This window comes from Equus asinus, chromosome 20 (genome assembly GCF_041296235.1).
Source record: "Equus asinus isolate D_3611 breed Donkey chromosome 20, EquAss-T2T_v2, whole genome shotgun sequence".
Taxonomy (NCBI): domain Eukaryota; kingdom Metazoa; phylum Chordata; class Mammalia; order Perissodactyla; family Equidae; genus Equus; species Equus asinus.
The window spans coordinates 71,340,730-71,366,055 of NC_091809.1; the positions used below are offsets into that span (position 1 = coordinate 71,340,730).

At 39.3% G+C, this 25,326-nt stretch overlaps 1 protein-coding gene across 4 annotated transcripts in view; it reads left to right on the top strand.

The window, feature by feature from the left end:
- GRM5 (glutamate metabotropic receptor 5) overlaps positions 1–25,326 on the top strand; it is a 468,644-nt gene that overhangs the window by 359,977 nt on the left and 83,341 nt on the right. For all 4 annotated transcript variants that reach the window (XM_044752744.2, XM_070490466.1, XM_044752743.2 and 1 more), the window contains exons 5-7: positions 10,853–11,099; positions 17,950–18,118; positions 23,939–24,065. In XM_044752744.2, coding sequence (XP_044608679.1) covers positions 10,853–11,099; positions 17,950–18,118; positions 23,939–24,065 — 543 coding nt within the window. The remainder of the gene's footprint in view (positions 1–10,852; positions 11,100–17,949; positions 18,119–23,938; positions 24,066–25,326) is intronic.

The following is a 25,326-nucleotide window of genomic DNA, read 5'->3' on the forward strand; positions in this document are numbered from 1 at the left end:
AATGAAGGAATGGATTGCCCACTCTATGCCACAATGCTAGGAACTGTGGAGGGTACAATATAAACAAGACAGTTTTAGCCTTCAGGGTGCTCATATTCTGTGGTGGGCAAAGGCAAGTACATAGATAATTCTAATGCAGGGCAGAAAGTATTCTGTGTTGTAAGAGAAGTATAAACACATTTCTGTGGGAACACGTAATGGCAAAAGATTAATTCTGGCTTGGGGGATGCTCTGCCCTTCTGTCACTGCAGGAAACAAATTATTGTGTCATCCACTGAGCATAACTGGAATCCATTTGCCAGATGCATAAGGAATGAGTAGCTTCAGAAAATAAATGAGAGTAAGGAGAATTTTTTTCACTTCAATTTTTTTCATTGCAATGCTACAGTATATTATCCAATGGCATCTTCCAGATTTATAATCTCCTTCCAAGAAAATAATTGAATCCTTTCCCTTACATCCTTCTTTCCTTTACTATCCTTCCCCTACTGGTGGGTAGAGAGGAAACAATGAGGACAACCTGAAAGTATTTTAGTGTCTACTATAAGGGGTAACACAAAGAATTAACTTGAGATTTTTTTTAATAAACTGTTGCCGGTTTCATTGCTCTATGGTCATGAGTTAATCTGCTGAAAACAATTTTAATTCATGGTTTCCTTTGTCTCCCATGTGAAAATAGCACTAGTCCAAGAGATTGGGCACAAGGGGTCTGGGGCCAGCTGCCACTAGCCAAAGATATGAGATAGGATTTCCCTAAAGGGGAAATCCTTTTCCCTCTCTTGGCCTTATTTTCCTCATCTATAAAATGAGCTTATTGGATCATATTAGGAGGTCCCAGTCTCAGATGAGTACATGGGCCAAAGAGGTGATGTAAAAGACAGAATCAGGTCATCGCCATGTGAGAATGTGAAGCCAGTATTGTGATGTCTCATTTTTTCAAGAGGGTCCACAAAGCTGGACTTTTATGTAAAATTTCCACAAAATAGCATTTAGCCCAAACAAAACATGTCTAAAGGCCAAATTCAGGCCAAAGGCTTCAATTCTGTAACTTCTAGACTGGATGCTTTCTAAAGTCCCTTGTCCCTCAGACATTCTCTGATTCGGCATTGTTAAGACAGTCTGATTTTGCTTTGTTTAACAGCTACTAAGCGTCAAATTTCTGGTTCCCCAGATGAATTAAAGAACATGTTTTGAGTGCTGTAAAATTAAATTGTAATCACAGATTGGAGCATTTCAGTTTCTGCTAATCCTTTTGGAGCCTTCTGATTTGATTAAACAATAGTAAAATTAGGATTGACTGTTAAGTGTTCTAAATCGGGGATCCAGTTTTCAAAGAAAGAAAGAGAGGACAGCCATCCTTTCCTGCTTCCGTTTCCTCTCTCCAGGCTGCTGGGAGGCACATTCAGCCTAAGAGCAGCTGGCAAGTTTGGCTTGGCACCAATCCTCATGCCTCCATTGGGCCTCACCCATAGTAGACCCTAAAAAATAATCTTTGAGCAAAATAAATGCTGCTGCCTGAAGCCCAGTTCCTTTGTGCATTAGAATGCCAACTAATTAACATGTCCTCTCTTTCTTACTGCTTAGTGGCTAAAAAAAAGAAATCTGGATGAAATGAACTATTTTATTATGTGCACTCAGGACTTTAAAATTTTCCTAATAACATAAACTCTTTGGGACCCCACAACTTCTGTCACTGAGCCTGTACCACACATGCTGAGCTTTTTTGAGGAAAGAGATACTACATTACTCATGTTTGTATCACCAGCATCCAGCACAGTGTCTGACATACAGTAAAGACTCAATAAATGTCTGTTTAATCCATAACTTAATTAATCTCTGAATGAGTCAATGAATAAATTAACTAATGAGCCAGAATTTCTCTCTAGGGCCTAAGCAGCAAGAATAAAGGACCTGGATATAACTCTGTGTTCTATTAAGACATCTAAAGAAAGGCTGTGTCAACCAGAGGGTAGGGAGTTTGGAAATGCAGACAGAAAATCAGTAAAGGTAGTGGGGCCCTTACAGCTCTCCCAAGTGATCATGGACAGTTTCCTTACTCCACGTGTCATCTCATGATTCTGGGCATTGCAAATATAATGTTATCTTATAGAGAATATTGATTAAAAAAAAAACAAAACAGGAAGTCAACCTGGTTAGCTTCAGGCTGCAAGTTCATACCTTCCTTCTCTGGGTTATGGTTCCATTGTCAGTGCAGATTTTTGGTTTTCTTTTTGTGGGAGATTGGCCCTGAGCTAACATTTGTTGCCAATTTCCCTCTTTCTTTTTTCCTTCCCAGTGCCCCAGTACATAGCTGTATATCCTAGTTGTAGGTCATCCTAGCTCTTCTATATGGGATGCTGCCACAGCACGGTTTGATGAGCGCTATGTAGGTCCATGCCCAGGATCCGAACCAGTGAACCTTGGGCCTCTGAAGTGGAGCATGCAAACTTAACCACTTGGCAACTGGCATTGGGTCAGCCCTGGTGCAGTTCTTAATGCCTTTGCAGTGCTGTCAGAGTTTGCTGCACATCTGCCTCACTGAGTGGCCAGTCTGGGACCTACGCAGTGTTATATCCTGTAGTTCACTTCTCAAAACCTTGTTGTGCTGGCTAGGGTCAAATTCGTGCCAGAATAACTCAGAGGGGAGCCCAGGAGTCCATGTACAATTTTGTGGGATCACTTTTTTGAGCACCCCTGTCTCCATAGTCTCCCTGACACTTTCCGGCTCCCAGCTTCTCCCATCCCCACCCTGGTCCTCTGGGTAGAAATCTGAGGCTTTAGTTTCTCCCTCTGCCTCACCCTTCCTGTTGCTTTGACTAGATTGCCATGGGAGTCAAGTGGGGAGAGGCTAGAGAAAGGAAGAAAGCAACAAGGTCTTTCCCCATCTCTTGAGACACAGTTCTTTGGGTCACAGAAAAGGGTTGCCCAACCACCAGTGCCTTTGCTCCCACCGCCTCTGCAGGGCTGCCTTGGGGCTTCCATAGGAAAACAACCAAATAAAAAACAAAAACGAAATTTCCTCCACTCTCTCTGACTGGTAGGGTATCCTTTGCACTCTTCAGACCAGAAGTAGAGGCTTCTCTTGGAGCTCTTTTGCCTGCCCCTGGAGCACAGTTCCATGTCCAGGGCTGCCTTCAAGTCCAAGCCCGGAAACACTGGAGGAAAAAGATCCAAGAATCTTATGCATGGTTCAGTGGTGTTCTGAAATCTGGTTTTCTTCCCCAATCCACCTGTTACCACTTACTTTTCAGAATCCTCAGAAGGCTTCTCCAGTCGTTCTACTCAGGGTTTGTAGCTGCATCCAGTGAGAGAAATGGGGCGGAGAGTGCTTACTCCTTCTGGACTCTGGACCAGAACTTCTCCCATGTGGTTTTGTTAGATGGCAGAAGCACACGAGATTGCTTTGTTATTTAGTTTTGTTTAGTGTCATTCTACAAAGGAATGATTGCTCTAATAAACTGACTTGACAATCTGAATACCAGACTTGTATTTGGTGACACCCTTTGAGACATATTGTCAACTGTAAGGGAGGAAGACACTTCCTCTACCCACTCTGGGTCCTTCTGGCCAAATACAAATTAAATTCACATGAGACAGAATAACAGGAGAAAATTAAACAAAGCTTTATAACATGTATACATGGGAGAGGCTCAGGCAAATTGAGCAACTCGCCAAAATGGCAGATGCTCTCCCCTTAAATACCACCCTCAGCTAAAGACAAAGGAGGATGTTGGGGGTGGGGGGAGTCAGTTACGGGAGATTACCAGAAAAGCACAGTAAACAGGAGTCAGGTTATTATGCAGACTTAAGTCCTTGCCTTCTGCATTGATAAGAGTTTCTAGAGATAAGGTCATCCCCCCTTCTTCCTGGTACAGAGAGAGAGATACTTTTACAGATGGAGATTTCCTTTACAAAGCTAAATGTCTCTTAACAAAAGGTAACTTCTCTTTTAAGAGTTTCCCACGTGTGCAGTTTTTAAAAGTAACCAGCCCCAAATTATCCTCATGCCAAAGACACATATCTTGGGGTGGCCAATTCCAGTCCCCCACAAAATTATAAACATTCTAGAACTAGTAAAACTAAATCATGCTATATCTGTACAAGGGAACACTATACAACCAGTAAAATAGTCTAGCATCTCTAGGTATGTTAAAAGAGTGATCAGGAACTCAAAAAGAGTTTGCTTCTGTGACAGATCCAATCAATAAGCTGGTCACATTTCAAAATGTGTCCTGAATCTGAACACTTCTCACCATCTCTACTGCTCTCACCCACATCTCAGCCACCAACATCTGTTACCTGGCCCAATACACTGACCGCTGGCTGATCTCTCTGTTTAACATGTTGAACAGCACTTTTGATTCCCCATGCCCACCAACCTCCTTTTCATGCCTCAATGCACTCTAATCCATCTAGTTGCTTCAAATGAAAACCTGGGGCCAGCCCAGTAGCATAGTGGTTAAGTTTGCGTGCTCTGCTTCAGTGCTTGGGGTTCATGGGTTTGGATCCTGGGCACGGACCTACACATCATTCATTAAGCCATGCTGTGGCAGCATCCCACACACAAAAAATAGAGGAAGATTGGCAACAGATGTTAGATCAGGGCCAATCTTCCTCACCAAAATAGAAAGAAAGAAAACCTGGACTAATCCTTGACTCTTCTTTTTCCTTAACACCTCACATCCCCATCCGTTAACACATCCTGTTCTCCCTACTTTCAAAATGTACTTAGAATCCTACCCTGGTTTAAGCCACCATCATCTCTTAGCATCCTATTTCAATATTCCCTAAGTTTTCCTACTCTCATTCTATTTTCCATCATCAAAGTAAAATTTTTTAAATGAAAATGAGATCATGATATTTCTCAGAGAAAAACAGTGCAGAGCTGCATATTATACAGCCCCTTTCTAGCTCCCTTACCTCATATCCTGCTTTGCCCCCTTACTGTTTCAGCTTTTCCTTTATTCCTCAAAGAACACACTAGGCCCATTTGCATGCCTCTGCTTCTTCCAGATCTTTATATTTTGAATGTGAAGAAACAAACCAGATTCTGAGTAACAGAATTCAGATCAGGGACCAAGCAACAATCAATTTATTTTATCAAATATTTTGTAAGTATAAACTCATTTAATCCTTGTAGAAATCTATTAGTTAGATACTATTATTAAACCCACATTTTTAGGCACAGAGAGGTTCATGACTTTGGCTGAAGTTGCACGGCTAGTAAGTAGCAGAGCTGTGATTCTAACCCACTGCCTGGTTCCAGAATCTGTACTCATGCCCTCTATGCTCTGCTGCTCTTACTAGTTGAGGTGCACTCTCTATGACAAAGTGAGATGACATCTTGCAGATTCACCATCTTCAGATGTGTGTGGAATAGGGAGGGTATAAAGATAGACAGAGATTTAAGCCTGAAAAGATAAAAAGCAGAATTCCCTAATTAACCAGGATCTCCCCACATCTACAAATATTGAGTCTACTGCATGAATTGCACACAAAAAGCTAAGCTTGCCAGCTATTGACAGTCATCATGATTTCCTTAGTTTCTTCATCTGTAGTGGAAACAGCTCCTAGCTCATTGAGTTTTTTGAAATGAAAGTATTTTGTAAGATATTCATTTTGTTAGCACACGTCTCAACAGAGCTCTCTCAGCTAACGGAAGGTGATAGCTCACCCATGAGCTTCTTTTTCTGATGGAGGAAAAAGGCTGGAAAGTAGGTGAAATGGTAAAGGCAGGATTCAAATTTGAATTTCTCTGAATTGACATCCTGCTGCATCCTGAATGCTAAAACAGATGAGACATCTTTCTTTAAAAATATATGCATCAAAATGACTTAAGGAGAAATTACAAAAGTTAAACTTCCACTAGTTTTTTTCTGGCAAGTGTTTTGTTTTTTTTTTTTTAAATTTGAAATTGTTACTACCTGGGGGGGTCGTCTGCCCACCGCAAGACATGCCAATAGTTAGGAGGCAAGGTGGTAGGAAAGAAAGGACTTTATTACAACTTGCTAGCAAGAGGAAAGATGGCTGACTACCGTCCAAAAGAACCATCTCACAGAAAAAAGACTACAGGCTAGTTATATACAGGGCAGGTCTCCAGGTAGGGCCTCCATCTGGTCTCTGGGTCGGGGCAGACATCTAGTCTTAGTTCCTGATAGCCTTTTGCTTCCCTGGATATGAATCAGAGACCAGAACAATCCCCTATACCCTGATCTTTCAGTTGTCATTGATGATGGCTACCAGCATGGATTCTCTGCCTAGGAGTCATCACATTCCTAAGGAACTAAAAAGAACAAAGTTATTATCGTCTCACAGCTAGGAGGGGGCATAAATCTACAGAGCCTGCAAACCCTTGGAAGACAGACCCTTACTTATCTAGGCAAACTAAAGCAAAGATTCAAAGGGGCTGGTGAGTCAGGGCTAGTTAATCAGAAGTCATGCAAAGTTACAATATGATTTCTTTTCTACAATATGGCTTCCCTCATGTCAACCTTGTGTTGAGCTGGTATCAGAATCTTTGGGTGACAAGAGAAAATAGTCAATAGGAACTTATACAAGACCTTAATACTGCCCAAATACGCCAGTTGTTCACAGATGTCCAATAACAACAAACAATTCAACAGACTGTGCACAAACACGTGTCCACTAGTTTCCAAGCTCCTGCCCCAGTCACCTCCTTCTGCAGATTCCTAGGCCCAGGTCTTGGACAGCACTCGCGGGTATTATTTGAGTGAATAGAAGCATAGCACTTTCCAGGAAAGAGTCAATCTTGTTACTCGTTTGTTCTCCCTAACTTTGTCTCTTAATTAGAATATTTTTTAAAAGGTGATTCAGTAATATTGTTCAGAGAGAGCCTATTTCCAGCAAAAAGCAATAGAGTATAGCAAAAAGAACAGTCCTCTTGGCATTAAAAATTCTTGTCTGCTTCTGATTTTTACCATCTGCGTGACCTTGGAAAATCTACTTGACCTGTCTACGCCTCAGTTTCTTTATCTCTACAGTGTGGATAGTGTTGACACACATCACTGATATATGCAAAAATTATTTTGAGAAGTGCCACACAGATGCAAATTGTCATTATTGCCCCCATTTAATTCAACAGACAGTACAGAAATCATGCCCTAAGCACTGTGATTTGATTTACAAATGAATAAGGCTCCAATTTTGCCTTTCTGCCAGTTGCTGTCTATTGTAGACAAGGCAGAAAGAAAAATCCGGAAGGGAACCTGAAAGATGACTGCCTGAGAGCTCTACTGGGCACATCAGCCGAGACCTTTGGCTTGCTTTTATTCTCCAAAGTTTGCCCACAAAACATAGTGGCTAGAGGTTATTATGATTTACATTTTGATTTGGTTACTATTATGAATCATCTACCTTGTGCCAGGCTCTGTGCAAGGTATCTACAACTTTTCTATAACATTTAATTCTTACATCACCCTTGCAAGATAAAGGTCACCATTTATTAGATGATTAAACTGAATCCTAGAGAATTTAAGTAACTTGTCCAAGTTACAGAGCTAGGAAGACGTAAAGCAGGAATTCAAACCTAGATCTTTCTATTCTGCTCCTAAGTGGAAAAATAAAAGAATAATAGCCACAACAGTGCCTATTGCTGAATCCTGACAGTGGATTGGGAGGCTGAGTTATAGTAAGTGGCTTAGGCTCAAGGTCAAGCACCTAAGCATGGCCTCAAAGACGGGCACTGCACAGTCAGTTTTCTGGAAATACAATCAATCAGGTGAGTAACTCTGCCTCTATTTAGGGAGTTAAATGAGAGAAGGTGGGAGATGCACTGACTTGGGGAATAGCTGTTTCAAATTCTCCTTTCCCTAAGTATGCCCACATTTCTGTAGTGTGATGTACAAGGTGCCTGAGAGAGGAATAGAGAAAGTGATAGGGCGTTTAGAAGAGCAAGATTAATTTCAGTATCTGCAATCATGGTAGTCTTCATGAAGGAAGAGTTCTTGGAGCCTTTGAAAATGGATGGGATTAGTCTTTGTATGTAAAGGAAAAGAAATAGAAGGGATGGTCTAGTTAGAGGGAAGAGTTCTTTAATTCATTCAACTAATATTTACTGGGGACCCACTATGTGCCAGGCACTCTTCTAGGCACTGAGGAGTGAACAAAACAGAAAAAAATCCCTGTCCTCACAGAGTTTACATTTTAGTGGGTGCATGACACAGACATAATCAAGACAAGTATATAAAATAAGTAGTATTTTGGATGGTGATAAGGAGAAAAATAATGTTGGGAAAGTACAAAGGGAGTGTGTGTGTGGGGAGTTGGGTAGAGATGAGATTTAGATGGGAAACCCAGAGAAGGTCTCACAGAGAGGTGAATATTCGAGTAAAGACCTGAATTAGGGAGGGGACAGGCCCTGCAGCTCTCTGAGGCAGAGCACCCCAGGTAGAACGAATAGCAAGTACAAGGGCCTGGAGGCAGAAGCACACCTGGCATGTTTGAGGATGCAGAGGAGGCCAGTGTGACCGGAGAGGAGTAATTTAAATGAAGAGTGTCAGGAGATGGAGTCAGAAAGGTAAGGGGCAGAGCGCCATGAGGCAAGCTCCTGTATGTCTTCGAAGGTCATAGCGAGGACTTTGACTTTTAATTCAGTAATAAGGGAGCCACTGGAAAGATTGACCAGAGGAGTGTTGTGATCTGACTTATATTTTAAGGGAATTTTTCTGGCTACTCTGTTAAAAATCGAATGATGTAGGGGGAGGATGGGCAAAGGCAGAAAGAAGGAAACCAGCTGAAAGGCTATGGCCATCATACAGACAGAAGATGATATATCTTGAACCTGATGGAAGTAAATTGGTGTGAAGTAGTTTAATTCTGTGTGTGTTCTGAAGACATATCAAATAAGAGCTGAGAAGTTACAAAGGAAAGAGAGGAGGCAAAATAACTCCAGAGTCTTTGAGTTAGCACCCAGAAGAATGGAGTTTCCAGCCATATGAGGTGAAATGTGGAAGTACAAATAGAGTCTGCGTAGAGAATGAAATGTAAGATTTGGGTGGAAAGTTGCCAGAGGCCAGTGTCCAGTCCTGAGATGGAAACAGAATTCTCCATTTTATACTTATGTTAGGACAAGCCCTGCTGGTTTCCCTAGAGAGCCTCTCTGCTCAGGGAAACTTAAAGTGTCAGCATTTTGACCCGCAGTCAACAAGAGGATAATATGCCTCTGTAGTTTGAAAGTCATGAAGAACCATACTATCTTTAGAGAGTTCCTTTTTATCTCTCTTAAAAAAGACTTTGCCCAAATACAAACTCTGTCTGTACCTCAGCTGTTCTTTTCACCTTATTACCATGCATTCCTGGATGTCTCAATCCTCTCCATTCCTTATTCACCAAGTCTGGTAGTATATTCAGCCTTCTAAACACCTGTGTCCATAACCATGGCCTCTACCCTGGGCAAGGCCATTCTCAGCTATCACGGGGATTGTTGCATTGCTTCTTAAGGGGTCTTCCTGACTCCACTCTCACAGCCCTTTAATCTTCCTCCACACTGTAGCCAGATTGGTCTTTCTAAAACAGAAATCTGATCAGGTCCCTTCCTAGTTTAAATCCTACAAAGGATCTCAATGTTCTTATGATAAAGTACAGCAATCTTAACGGCTTAAGCAGTCCTGCCTTCCTCCACTACCTCAGTGTCCCCCATTCTTCTACCTCCCACTCCACGTTCTGGCCATTCCAACCTGCTTAAAGTTTCCCAAACACAGCATGCTTTACCTCATCTGGGAACCTTCAAACACGCTTACAAACCTCTTCCCCCAACTCTTCTTCCAGCTGATACTCGGCCATAATGCTCAGCATCAGCGAGCCTCTTGGTCTGATGCCCCTCCTGATTCAGTCCTGCCTCAGCCCTTATCAAACCACATTGTAATTGCCTGCTTAGATGCTCATCTGCCCTTTAGACTCTAAGTCAATGAGAGCAAGAATCATGTCTATCTTGTTCAACATTATGTCCCCTACTCCCAGCAAGTTCTGAGTAGTCAGAAGTAACAGGCACCCACTCCATTTTTATTGAATCAATAACCCATTCCAAATGTTATTTCTTTAATGAAACTTTCCCAAGAACCCTCCATTGGAAGGCATCTCTCCCTCTTTGAGCCTCTATAGGTTTTAATTCTAAGCGTTACAAATTTATCACCTCATACCTTTCACTGTAATTACATAATTTATCTCTATTATTGAACAAGTTTCTTCTCAAGTGCATAATCCAATTCATCTTTGTATTTTCCCTAGATCACTTACCATACAGCTTTATGTATACTCAGACTCCAATAAATGTTTACTGAATTAATTAGTGAATTAATGAAGTTTAAATGCTCCATTATATTTCAGAATTTCCAAGTATGTAAATTTATGGAGAGCATATGCTTTGAGTTTAGAAGTGGTGGGTGGTAAATCTAAATAGGTAAATTGGGGCAAGATGGTGGAGGATGTAGTTTGCTCAGCTAAGAGGACTTAATAGTTTGGACACTGGAGACTTGTTGAGGATTTCTAAACCAAGGAAGTATATTATCACAGCTGAGTACTAAGGAGATTAACATGTCCTTCAGATAAATTTTGTGGTACAGAAATACAGTGCTATCCTTCATCCATCCCAAGAGTTTGGTAAAGGAACAAGTGAATCTTGGTACTGTTGGGGATTCAGGTCTTTCCTTAGGATTTAAGGGAAGAAACCTGGAAATAGAAACAATTATTAGTCATACTATGTTGGCACCTACATCTTAGTCTTGCCTCTGGTTCTAACAATTGCTCCAGTTCATTCTCTAATTATTCAGAAACCTTGGGTATAGCTATAGTAGAATCATATCTCAAAGTTAATCCCTAATTTGTTTCCCAACAGGTTCTCTGACACTGAGAACACATCACGTTCAAGATTCCAAAATGGGATTTGTCATCAATGCGATCTATTCCATGGCCTACGGGCTCCACAATATGCAGATGTCCCTCTGCCCGGGCTATGCAGGCCTCTGCGATGCAATGAAGCCTATCGATGGACGGAAACTTTTGGACTCCCTGATGAAAACCAACTTCACTGGGGTTTCTGGAGACATGATCCTATTCGATGAGAATGGAGACTCTCCAGGAAGGTACTGTTACAATTCTCTTCTAGATAATAGAGCCTGAACAACAGCCATCTCTTGATCCTGAGCTGCCTTTTTCTCTCCTTTGTGGGTATCTAGGCATCCTGGCCATGTTTGAATAGCTCTGACATCACAAAGTGAGCAAAGATAGAGAGGGAAAGCCCCATTTCCTGTGGCTAGGGAAAATTATTGATGCTGATGTCCAAAACGTGGTCCGGGAATCATCACATTTCAGAGACCTAAACTTAGAGGCAGGAGCCTCACATTATCATAGATCATCAAAAGCCAGCTCTGTGGTTTCTCTGTGTGTGTTTGCCATGTTGGTCTCTGTATTCTGATCTCTTCTTGGGTCACAGAACTATTCTTAAACAAGAATTCAATTTCCAGTCATCCAGAATAGGGCTGAGGTGCTATTATATTGTTTGCTGTACAGATCGTTCATTAAAGTCATATTTTATTTTAAAGTCATATTTTATTTTACTATCCTCCAACTGGAGCACTTTCTCCTTTCTTGACGATGAAATTGCCTTTTTCTCTGAAATTTTACCTTTAATTATTTACAGAGAAGAGCCTAAGAAATGTGAACTTACTCATAATTATAGATCAGCCTTCAGGGAAAATCATTAGGTACCTAGAACTTATCAGAATTCACATCTATTTCATACTCCAAATTCTTAAATGACTTTACACATGGAGATTTTAATCTATGAGGGGTAGGGTCATTGGAATAACATCTTGAGTTGTGGCAGGGCTGGGTCTTCACTCTGCCTTGCGTCAGAACAGTCAGGGTCCTTTGGTCTCCCACTGTAAAATCCCAAGTACTTCTCCAGCAACAGCTAATGTTTGACAGCTGTGTTAGGACAGGATGACTTTACACTCTGTTTGCAGTTAACCACGCCAAGAGAAGGTCTCATGAGCCCCTCCATGACTCACACCCAACGTGCCTGCACATCCTACCAGCCACCATGGTTTAGCTCATTTCCATATTCTTGAGGTAAGCTGGAGCTTGTCCCTTTTACCATCTCACAAGCTGGACTTCTAAGTGACAGCTAGTTTCGAGTCACATAGCCTAGAGGAAAACTGGATATCTTCTCTATTCTAGAAACTTGAAGAATATTGCTCCAGGCAGACTGTTAGCCAAGATAAGTTGACTTTTCATGTGTGCTTTTCTAATTGTGGGCTATTTAGTATACCTGTTGTTGGGGGAAGGGGAATACAAGCATTTTCCCAGGGCCAAAAAAAACTTCACATCTGTTTAAGTCTTCTTAAGTCAGGTTGACCAATGACCAATGAGCTCAGTCTTTGGGCTTAGGTCAAGGCCTATGCTCTGAAATCTGCACGTGGATTTATTATTCCTGTGTGCGTCCTGGAGCACTGACATCAGCTTGGGACTTGTTCATAGACTTTGATGATTGCAGCTTCACCAATTCAAAGAGTTTTCATGCCATGTACCCAAACTAGTTCCACAAACCAGTGAAGAAATATCGCAGATGGCTCAGCTCTATTTCAATGGGAAACCTTAATGGATCAGACAGAACATCACTATCTCATTCATAATCCTCCAAATATGCTGTAAGGGGTACATTTAGGACATTTGTTCCTAACATTTTTTGGAACATGAATCTGTTTAAACTCAGATACAATTTATAGATATTCTCTCAAGGACAATACACATAAAATTTTGCAAACAATTTCTAGGAATTCACAGTTGTTTAGAGACTTCCCATGCATTACCAAGGTTGGGTATTATACTAACCCATTAATAAATGATCAGAATTGGCCCCTGAGGGCATGAGCCAGACTCAGGAGAAGGTGGTTTGCAACTTTTTGTTTTTCCAATTCATTCAATTATATTTACAAAATTATTATAACTAACATTTGTTGAGTGTGTGTTCTGAGCCAAACACTAAGGTCTCTATGTATTAATCCTATGAGGTAAGTGATATTATTCTCTTTTCCAGCTGAAGGCTTACAAACTGAGGCTTACAAAGGTAAATGACTTGCCAAAGACACAGTCCAATAAATGAAAGTCAAGATTCTAACTCAGTCTCCTGGGCTTCCACTCCTAAGCATATACAGAAACCTACCAATTAATCAACCAGGATCAAAATCAAAAAGCCACTATTTTCTGAGAAATGTGTTTGCAGGCATTACATTATTTCTGTGGAGTAGAAGTTATGGCTCTGCTGGATCAAAGACATTCCACACTAGGAAATGAACCAGAGGAGGCGGAGTTATTAGGGATTCCCCTAAAATGCCAGAGTTACAAGAAGAAGATCCTAAACAGAGGAAGCTGGGAAAGAGGGCAATTCACTCAGGCATACACACTTGTGGGTTGTTGGAGAGTAAATTATAATCAATGTTTTTAAACTGCACCTCTAATTAGACTACTGTCGGTCTACAATTCTTTAATGAAATCCTTGGTACCAGGTGTTTTACAGAATTCAGAATTTTTGAATTTACAAAAGGTTATACAGCCATACAATGCCCCCAGCATGTGTGGAGCAGCACTCCTTAACCAACGCATTAATATTTCTGCAGCAAAACGTGAATATTCACAAGAAGCGTGATAAATAGACTATAAATAACCTCACAACAGTGTGACTCAAGTTCTGTCACTAGATAACTTCAGACTGGGTCATGTTTTGATACCAAATGAGTTATGAAAAAAATTTTGGTTTTCAGAGCTCTAAGGATTTCAAATTATAGATAAGAAATATGGGGGGCTGGCCTCATGGTCGAGTGGTTAAGTTCACACACTCCGCTTCAGTGGCCCAGGGTTTTGCTAGTTCGGGTCCTGGGCATGGACCTGGCACCACTCATCAAGCCATGCTGAAGTGGCGACACACATAGCCCAATCAGAAGTACCTACAGCTAGAATATACAACTGTGTACTTGGGGGTTTTGGGGAGAAGAAAAAAAAGAGAGAGAAAAGATTGGCAGCAGATGTGAGCTCAGGTGCCAATCCTTAAAAGAATGAAAGAAATATGGACATTTACTATTTACCACCAATGGTATAGACTACAGTGGGCAAACTATGGTCTGTGGGCCAAATTGAGTTTGTCTTTGTAAATAAGGTTTTATTGCAACGCATTTACATGCATTTCTTTAGATTCTGCCCATGGGTGCTTTCGCACTACACTGGCAGTGTTGAGTAGTTTCAACAGAGACCATCTCACAAAGCCTAAAATACTACTGTCTGTCCTTTTACAGCAAAAGTTTTCTGTCCTCTGGTATAGAAAGTCCACTGAGAACTAAGGTTTAAGAGGCCTTGCCATTGTCTGAGACTGACCTTAACTGGAAAGAGGAAACGTGGAAAGTCAACATCAGACAAGTACAAATGACTACTTAAAGAAAAAATTTTAACATTCTATTGTGGGGCTTATAAGTATGTGGATATAAAATATTTGACAACATGAAGGAAAGGCGTATAGAATTATACCAGGGGCAAGGTTCTTATATTTTGTGTTAAGTGACAGCATTAACCTTAAGTAGAATAAGATAAATTAACAATGCATATTATAATCCCTTAAGCAATCACTAAATTTTTAATACAAGAGGAATAGATAAAAAGCCAGTAGAGGAATACTAAAAAATAAATTGGTTAACCCAAAATAAGACAGAAAAAGAGGAACAGATGGACAAAAACAGATGTGGCAAATAGAAAATAAGGCTAGAACACTAGAAATTTGCAGATACTGAGCTGGTTTGCACACAAATTTTTAGTATGCGGCTCTGGTCACAGAAGGACCACAGAGATGATCTGTTTCCTGGGGAGAAAACCGAGTCTCAGAAAGGAAGAGGTATGCCCAAGCTTACATAGTCAATTAGCAACAGAACAAGGATACTATATAACTCTCAGGCATAATCAAATAAGAAGAATTTAACTTAGTTTTTTTATTTTCCTTGTATTATATTTGAAATGATTCTATGTGTATAGTGGAAATAGGTTTTATTATTAGTTACCGTTAAAGTTTTTGGTCAAACCAACTCTGTGGTCTCTCTTTAATGTGTGATTATCCAAAGACATAGACCATTATAATTGCTTTGTTGCATGGACCAGTGCTTGGAGAGTCCATTATATTTGTTGCTGTTAGTGACGTCAAGTCGATTCTGACTCCTAGAGACCCTCCGTACAGCAGAGGAGAACCTGTCCAGTCTTTCTGCACCATCCTTTCACATTCTGGCGCTACATCAATTCTCTGCTGCTATTCATAGGGTTTTCAGGCCAATTTTTTCAGAAGTAGGTGGCCAGGTCCTTCTTCCTGGTCTATCCAGAAGCTCCACTGAAACCTGTCCGCCATGGATGACCCCACTGGTATTTGAAACCTGGGTGGCACAACATTCAGCATCACAGCAACATGTAAATGCCACAGTGTGAAAGCTCAGACAGGTGGTGTGGTTCCCTGACCAGGAAATGAATGCAGGCCACAGCGGTGAGAGTGCCAAATCTTCACCAGTAGACCATCAGGGCTGGCTTCATTATGTTTACCAACAGACAACTTTTATCACATATTTAAGAACTAAAGTTCTTTTTAAAGCACCTTAGGATTAGAATTATAGACTGAGAGGACCTTAGGAGCCACAGAAATCTAGTACTCTTCACAGTCCCCTCCACCAAATGACGTTTCAGTTGCCCTGACAACAACCTTGCTTCAGTCCTTGGGTAAGGAGAGCCTCACTATCTTCTGGGGAAAACTTCTCTAATTTTCAGAGAGGTATAACCACTTAGAAAGTTCTATGTGTCTGTTCAACTGAATCCTGTCTTCCTCTAGGTTCTATTTAGTAGTTTAATAGAAATGTTTTTCCTTTTGGTTAGAATATATTTTATCTGTTTAATTTTGTTTTTGAACAATATACAAAATACAATTTAAAAATTTTCAGGATATTTCAACTATAAATTATGGCCAGTTAAGGAAGAGGCAGACGTGGGGAGACAGAGTTTTCTTTTTTTTTCCCCCCCACAAATTGGATCTTTTCACTTTTGAACATTTCTCCAATATAAAACAAAAAAGACCTGGATAAAGAGATAAGAGCCTTAAAATCTAAAGTAGTTCTGATTTCTGCAATATTTAAGCAATGGAAAATTGATGTCTCAGCTTGCCAAGCAGATTTGGAGTGGTCTAAGGGAGAAGAATGCACAGCAGACCTGAAGTCGACAGGCAGAGGTTAGGGCTTGGCTCCATCACTTGCATACTCTGCAATCTGGTGCCACTCATTAATCTCAACGAGCTTCAGGTCCATTATCTGTAAAATTTACAGTTTGAACTAGACCTTCTCAGAGTTACGAAGTGGTAGAAATGGGGCTGATGGCTCATTTCGAAGTGAACACTGAAACCCTCATATCTCTTTAAATCAGTAGCAGCAAAGAAAGAAGCCTCCAGACACCAAAATTTCTTTCTTCCTCCCAGCCTAGAATCTTCATAGGTTATTTGCTCATAGAGAGTCACTTTTTGAAATCTTAGAAGCCCATGTATTTGAAGTAGCCAGTGACAGAATATGAATTCTTTTTACCTCAGTGTTCTATGTTCTAATATCTCAACTCATTGCATGCTTAGTAGCCATGGGGTAACTGATGGAATAGAGAGATGTAGGACTCAGTTTTGTACCCTATAGGTTGATACGTTTGGCTTAGAAGTAGAATTTAGACAGCTCCTCAAAATTGTTACTGCCTGCAAATAAAACACTGTAGGATAATCCTTAAGCCACTGAACAGCTAACAAAACTTGAGAATGAGTTAACATTCTGAAAAAGACACTACTAAAAATTGTGATTGGGAGTGAAAACAGAATGCTATCATTTTACAATATAGGTCCAAACAGATTGATGTCAGATTTGTTCTAACCATTTCTGTACTGAGCATTGATCTGAATATGGTAATCTGGCCACTTGAACCCAAAAGCTAGAAAGCCTTCCATCCATGTCAATTTACGGATAGCTAAATATGCTGAGCGTGGAAGCTTGGAGGAGGCATTTATAAGATACCATCTTCCAATCCTGTAAGTCCTAGGAGATCAAAGCATAGGGTACTATGTGACGACATTGTGTACCTAAGACATACTTACAAGTATGTCTATAGAAACTGACAGTGGTGGTATTGTGCATCCAAGGTCTTCAGATTGGAAAATTATTTCAGGACTGCTTCTCTGGAAATATTCTTACATATAAGAAAAATCTCATAAATAAGCACATTAATTTTCCCTCTTTACATCTCTATCCCCATACTCAAAATAAGAATAATAGCTAATAAAAGCTAAGAACTCATGAGGGACTGGAAGCTTCCAGCATGAGGTACTTTAGAAGCTATTTTCAGACTTATTTTAAACATCACTCCTAAAAGTATCTTTAAACAATGAATTTAGCCGTTGATAAAGAGCAAAATAAGAAAGGTAAAATCAGGCCCTAGCCAAATTACCCCCACATTGCTTACAGCTGAAGACAAGATTAAAGATTTACCAGATTTCTCGCTTGGTTAGAAAAGGAAAATCTTATCATTGTACTTGAGTGGAGATGAAAACCTTTCTATCTTTTTTAGAAGCCTAACAGTGGTACTTGTTTAAACTTCTCAAAGTTATTTCAAAACTGTCTTTCATTCTGCTGAGGTCAAGTCACCTGCTCACATGGGATTATTTTCTATTTCAGGTGTAAGCTTGAAAGTTAAAAAAAAAAAAGGTCTCTGAAGAGAAAGAGAAAGTGAAACAGACAGGTTTTTTGTTATTCTAAATGTACTGTCATGGAAAATTCCACTGCCACTAATACGACAATACATACATTTTTGGGGAACGAAATCTATTGCTTTTTCATAGCTGAATATTTATATTCTTAACTGAATAATTATTATATTCTTGTTCCTAAGGTATGAAATAATGAATTTCAAGGAAATGGGAAAAGATTATTTTGATTATATCAATGTTGGAAGCTGGGATAATGGAGAATTAAAAATGGATGATGATGAAGTATGGTCCAAGAAGACCAACGTCATCAGATCTGTGTGCAGTGAACCATGTGAGAAAGGCCAGATAAAGGTAAAATAAAGTCCGTGTTTCTTTAATTTTTGCTATAAACTCAGAAGTGTTTATTATCACTGGCTATTTTTTTTAATTTTAGATATTTGTTTCACCTTTTACATTGTAAGCGTGTAACATCAGAAACTGTATTTTTTACTTTTCTCTCAATAATTCCTTATGCTAGCTAGTGCAACTCAAAATAGTCTTAGTAGTTGGACTGATTGAACCAACTGATGTGTTGTATTTGCCCACATCCTTTCTGCTCACGTAGCCTTTAAGACATGCTTCCTGGGAATAAACAGTTCACAGTTGGGGATCACATTAATTTCTAATTAATTTAGCAAATATTTATCAAACTGTTGCTAGCGTAATAGTTTATATCAATGGGGTAAAAATATCCCTTACTGCTAGAAGATTGGCATGAGACTGTAAAGTCTAGATGAGGAAAAATGTCATGGGCACAGATAAGCAACATCATGTAAAATGTGATGACTTTATTAAGAAAGAAAAAAAAAGGAGCTATTTAAGTACATACAAAAGAGAAGGAGAAATTTCTTCTGAATAAAATGTCAGACACTGGATCATGAGATAGAAGAATAGATATGATTTCAGAGAGCAATGTGGGGAAATGATCACTTACAGAGACAGAACAATAGGAAAGGTACGGAAGTGGTCGAGTGAAGACTAGTCTGGAATAACAATGAATAATCTAGGGTGCATCACTCTAACTGGTTATTGTGAAAAAGAAGGTTGAGGCACCAGCTCCAAGGCCGAGTTTGCAAGCTCCACTTCGGTCGCCCAGGGTTTCACTGATTTGGATCCTGGGCACAGACATGGCACCACTCATCAGACCATGCTGAGGCAGCATCCCACGTGCCACAAGTAGAAGGACCCACAATTAAAAATATATGACTATGTACTGGGGGGCTTTGGGGAGAAGAAGGAAAAATAAAAATCTTAGAAAAAAATGTTAAAATGATAGGTTGAAATTTGTGGAGAGTTTTGAAATGTCATACTAAACAGGTTGAACTTAATTTTTGTTAAGCAGGAGTCTGAGAATAATTTTGACCAAGATATTGACATAAGCTGGGCTATGGTAGGTGAAGATTCATGAGAAGAGTTATGAAACGTGAATAAAGAAAGAAGAGACACATTAGAAGGACACTGTGATGGTGGTAGCAAGGGCCCTGAATTATGAAAGAAACAATGAGAATGCAAAGAGGACAGGGGAGATACTTGAGAGGAACATTATGGAGGTAGACTCGATCAGTTGTGCCTACCAACTGGATGTCGGATGGGAGAAGAGAAAGAAGTCCAAGAAAATCAACTGCAATTCCAACTCTTGGTAACTAGAAAGTGCCGTTGTCAGGAATAGAAAAATGGGCATGGTTTTAGAGAAAAGGCAATGGCTTAGTTTTGGGGCCTGTTGGTTTTGAGATATCTAGCCAGTGATGGAAAATACTGGTCTATAACAATGAGAAATAAGGCTGAAGATACAGATTTAGGAATTAACTGGACAGATCTAAAGTTGAAGCTGTTGGAGTAGATAAGATCACAGAACCTGAAAGTACATAGAGAAAATACATGTGGACTGAGAATAGACAAGGAAGATCCGATTTTAAAGTGTAAAGGTGGAGGAGAAGGTAAAGGATCAGCGGCAACAGAGTCAGGAAGAAAGAGAACCCAGGAAGAGCACACTGTCAGGTAAGATGGTGGTCAGTGGAAGAGAGAGGTCAAGGGAGAGAAGGACTGAGGGAAAGACAAGAGAATTGGGGTTTAGCCCTTCAACTGGGGCCTTCTGGAAGCAGAAGCCTGCCGGACTGAATAGAATAGAATGGTAATTGACCAACGAGAAGGGCGAGATGCAAGCAGGTAAGGAAGGGAGAGTTTGCTAGTTAGAAGACATTGGAAAGCTACTTTTAGGCTAAGTAAGATCTGGGCACACTTATAGGAAATAAAAAGCCAGTGAAAGAGAGGATGAAGATATAATAAAAATAAAAACGAGATTAGCTTTTAGGGTACAATGCTTTAAGGAAAGAGAAAACAGTATGAAAATAATTTATTCATCAAGTAGTTTTTTATTGTTTTTTTTTTTTTGAGGAAGATTAGCCCTGAACTAACTACTGTCAATCCTCCTCTTTTTGCCAAGGAAGACTGGCCATGAGCTAACATCCATGCACATCTTCCTCCACATACTTTATATGTGGGACACCTACTACAGCATGGCTTGGATCTGAACCAGCGAACCCTGGCCCCTGAAGTGGAATGTGCGCACTTAACGGCTGCACCACTGGGCTGGCCCCCATCAAGTAGTTATTGAAGTACTACAATACCACTTTTCAGGCGGCGTATACACCTGGAGCAGTTGGCCTGTCTTTTCAATTAACCTCACCTTCACTCTGTTTAGAACACATTCGAGCCGTTCTTTCATTGGTCATTAAAAATGAAACTGAAATCTTTCAAAATCAGTTGTAAGGCCTTCAAAGTATAGTTCTGAAAATTTGGTAAGCATAAGTCCAGAAGGAAGAAAGACAAGGTAAATGAAGATAAGTAGAAATTTATTAAGATCTGCTAAATAACCCGATAGCTTATGGAATATCTGAAAATGTCTGAATATTTTGTTATGGTATACAGCAAGGGTTGATAAACTATGGCCCATAGGCCAAATCTGACTTGCTGCCTGTTTTGTAAATAAAGTTTTATTGAATTACAGTCATGCTTATTTATTTATGTACTGTCTATGGCTGCTTTCATGCTATAATAGAGTTGAATAGTTGCATTGCAATAGAAACTGTATGGCCCAAAAGCCTAAAATATTTACTATCTGGTCCTTTGCAGAAAAAGTTTGCTGACTTTTAATATAGTGACAGTCTGCATCTTGGTTAATCATCTTGCAGTTAAACTCTGCAGGTGCAATTCTTTATAGACTCACTCAAAATATCGATTGTTCTTAATTTCTAGTTCTTCCTATAGAAAGATATCTTTGTTGTTGGACATTGTTTTGATCCTTCACAACAATACACTTTGAACCTGTGCCTTCAAAATGCTGAATGGCTGATTTGAGAGATTTCTTTATATATGCTTTTCTACCCCATTCTACTAGGAAAAACACACAATGAAAGAATTTGACAACCTATCGTATTTTTAATACTCGTTAATTTGTAATAATGTTTATTTAGTCTGTTTTAATCCCAAATTCTGTTTTCCTAACCAGATCTCATTTTCAACTCATTAAATACACAGGTGACAACATTTTCTTAGTATAATTAAGGTTGTTGCTGAGGAACTTCATTAACGATATCAACATCTCATAGCATTGTTCAAATCGGTTAACTTAATGTCCATGAAAGGACACTTAGTCTAGCAAAGGTTCAAATATGTTATATATTGTTATTCATAAAGAAAGCACCACAACTTCCAGTGTGTTCAAAAAGAACAGGAATTTCTATGAAAGACAATTGTAACCACCTGTTGTATTCAAAATGAATGTGAAACAGAACATAACAAGCAAAAAAGAAAAGTAAAACAAATCAGTTCTGAATGATCAGAAGAATACATTGTTGTGAATGATCAGAAGAATCAAGTTGTCACTATTGATTCAAAAAGAGATTGTAAGGGCCAGCCCAGTGGTGTAGTGGTTAAGTTTGCACAGCCTGTTTTGGCGGCCCAGGGTTCACAGGTTCAGATCGCGGGCGTGGACCTAGCACCACTAGTCAAGCCATGCTGTGGCGACATCCCACATAAGATAGAGGAAGATTGGTACAGATGTTAGCTCAGCAACAATCTTCCTCAAGCAAAAAGAGGAAGATTGGCAACAGATGTTAGCTCAGGGCGAAATTTCCTCAGAAAAAAAATAAAAGAGAGAGAGAGATTGTAATATTGGAATTAATCTTGGAAAAGGGCATGAACTTATTTTGGTAAAAAACTGAAATCCACAAACCAATGCAAACTGAACCTAAGAAGTCAGCATATTTGAGGGAGGAGGGGAAAGGGGTTGGAAAATGCAGCTGCTTTTGTTTGCCAGGCCCTGCTAAGGTCCTGGAAGGAGAACCCTTCAGTATTTGAAATGTGCCTACTTGCAATACAAAACCTAACAATTGTCCAACAATAGATTGTACCAAGTGTGGTTAAAATTTCCCTGAAAATGAAATTCTTCATTACTCTATATGGATATTTATGTGCATATTTCTAATAAAAACAGTTAACATTTTTAGAATGTTCTTCCCTTTACAAATCACTGTGATATATTATTTAATCCTCAGGAAACCATATAAGGTAGGTATTATTACAAAAGCAATGGTCTTAGTTTGAAGAAACAGGATCAGCTAGAGGACCATTCAAGGTCGCACAACTACTTCGTAGCTGTAAGTCAGACTAGAACCCTGCTGCCTCTTGATTCCCAGGCCAGTACTCTTTCCACTACATCTTTCAAAATATCATGAACTCTATCTTTATATAGACCAGTGAGGCTCAATATTTATGAGCACGAGCCTTGAAGTCCAACAGGCGTTGTTTGATCCTTCATCTACCCATATGTGTTGTGTGAGCTCACTGTGCCTCAGTTTTCTTCTCTTAAAAAAAAAAAAAAGCATAGAATTAAAACAACCTACCTTATTCAGAGCTGTTCCAATATTTTAATGAAACAACAGCATATGGCATGCACTAAATAGCCAGTAAATAGTCAATATTATTGTAAGAACACATTAGCTAGATTAAGCAGATCTAATTAGAAATTTTGCCTCACTTATCTGGTTATTTTAGGGAAAAGGCATTTCAGGCCCTTCTGTCACCATTCCCTACTTGTATTCAAGAGCCAGCACAAGGGACAGTACAAAATATAAGAAAGAGGTGCCAGCTTAAAATACTATTTGGATATAGATATCTGGACGTTGCTATTATGAAAGGTCATTAATAGAGTCCGCATCTAAGACAAAGAATATAAAGTGTGATCATTGCTGTGTGTGGTTATTGATAGTTATTAATCACAGTTTAATTATTTATAGGAATGTTTAATGAATGCTGTGTGTATTCCACAGAAGCTATTCATGCACTAGTAATGGAAAAAAATAAAAGACATCCATTTCTAAAGAATAACATCTGGGACTCTCTCAACTGTTAAATTATTTCAATTATTTTCCACTGCCTTAAAAAAATCAAACAGATGAAGGGGTATATAATCGTCTCGGTGACCTTATCCACCTTCATCCTGAGCAAATCAAAGCTACTAGAATAGAAAGGAACGGGCTGAATTATTGAACCAGATTTGTGGTAGACCAAGAGATGACCTCCAGAAAAAACTTCAACTTCTGCCTCTTAATTCAATACAAATTCCTAATTATTTTTGATCAATATGAATAGGTTTTTGAACTTTAACAGATATGCAATGTCCTTTGCTAACAATTGTTCAACTAGAAGAAGGGAGCCAAGGTAAAATCAGAGAGTAAAAGTTCTTAATTCGAGGGAAAGAGACACAGACTCTGGGGAAATTTCAGTTATATTCACACATATGTAAATGTATATGTATTTATATATGAGCATGAACACAGGCACTTAATTAAATATAAGAATCTAAGGCTAATTATCCAAAGACTTGCATTTAATTTCATTCTTGACTCTGTCACCAACTAGATTTATGATGTTGGACTGGTTGCTTAAACTCAGCCAATTTCTTTAATTATAAAATGAGAATATTAATACTTATATTGCCTCTCTGATACCATTTGAAATAATTTATGTGAAAGTCTTTCCTGCTTTGCAAAGCAGTACACTTGAATAAAGGCTTGCTGGATTTTTATCTATGCAAATAAAAATAATCAAAATTTTAAATATTTGCCTTAGGTGATCCGGAAAGGAGAAGTCAGCTGTTGTTGGACCTGTACACCTTGTAAAGAGAATGAGTATGTCTTTGATGAGTACACCTGCAAGGCATGCCAGCTGGGGTCCTGGCCCACGGATGACCTTACAGGTATATGTATCACAATGTCAGCATTGGTGCATCCCTCAAAAATCAACTGGAAAACGACACAGACATGGCAGAAGGGGGTCGCATCTCCAAGTATTTCTCATTTTGGTGGTCTTGTTTATATGGCGAAGAATTCCCTTAGGAACAAAAGCCTTCCTGACAGCTGGGCTAACCACAAAAATCATTAGATCTCAGAGAGAGATTGACCCATATTCCCACGCTCACCCCCAAACTAGATCAGAGGTCCTAGGTTTCCTTTCAGGCGTTTTCAGCCCATCCTCAGGATATGCCCAGGAGTGCCCAAGCAGAGCCCGTGTTAACTGTTATTTGAGGTGGAGAGAGGGGTATTAGCCAAGCAGAGACTAAAATAAGTCATGACATAGCCAAGAGCAAAAAGGTCGAACAGAATTGGGTGGAAGTTGGTCTAAAACTCTTTGCTTCTCTTAGTGCTTTTCTTTAATCTAAACTAGGAACCTCCAATTAATGAGTTTTCAAATAATGTTAGCACAGGGCAAGACTCATTTCTGCTTGTTTTTTGGGTTTTTGGTTTTCCTTTTTTTTTGGTTTTTGTGTTGTGGTTTGGGTGTCTTTTTTTTCTCCAAAAATGTTAATAAATATGTCATTGTGTTCTCAAGATTATATTTCATAGCTATTTCCAATTTTCACAATATGAGAATCGAATATTATGCATTCTTTCTTTCCAATTTAGTCAATAAACATTTATTAAATGTGTATCACATGCCCATTTGCTTACTGCTGAAATAAAAATATAGAAATAAAGATACAACCTCTATCTTAAAGAAGTTAATGAGAGAAGCAAAAAGGTAAAAATATAATTACAATATAATAAAAGGACATAGATTTGTGGACATGAGTATGAGGAGGGCCCTATGAGACTGAGTTTGCAAGAAAAATAAGATCAAAAACATTCCAGGTGGAGGGCCCACGACGTGGTATGTCAGGTCATCTAGTGGTTTTATAATTAAGATGGATTTATCACAAAACTCCTAGAGGCTAGAAGACTATAATGTCATCAGTGTTTGACTCCATCCCTCACAGGATGAGAGATTATCCACGGTAGTTGTACTAGTTTATTCCAAAAGCTTGGTTCTAAAACTCCTGTGATCCTGGGCCTTTTGAGACCAGCTCACATTAAGCTTTGTTTTCAGTGATTGGTATTTATGCAAAAGACTTTCTTTTCTTAAAAAATAAAAAATTCTGATTTAATAAAACACCCAAGTGCCTTATGATAGCATTTGAGTCC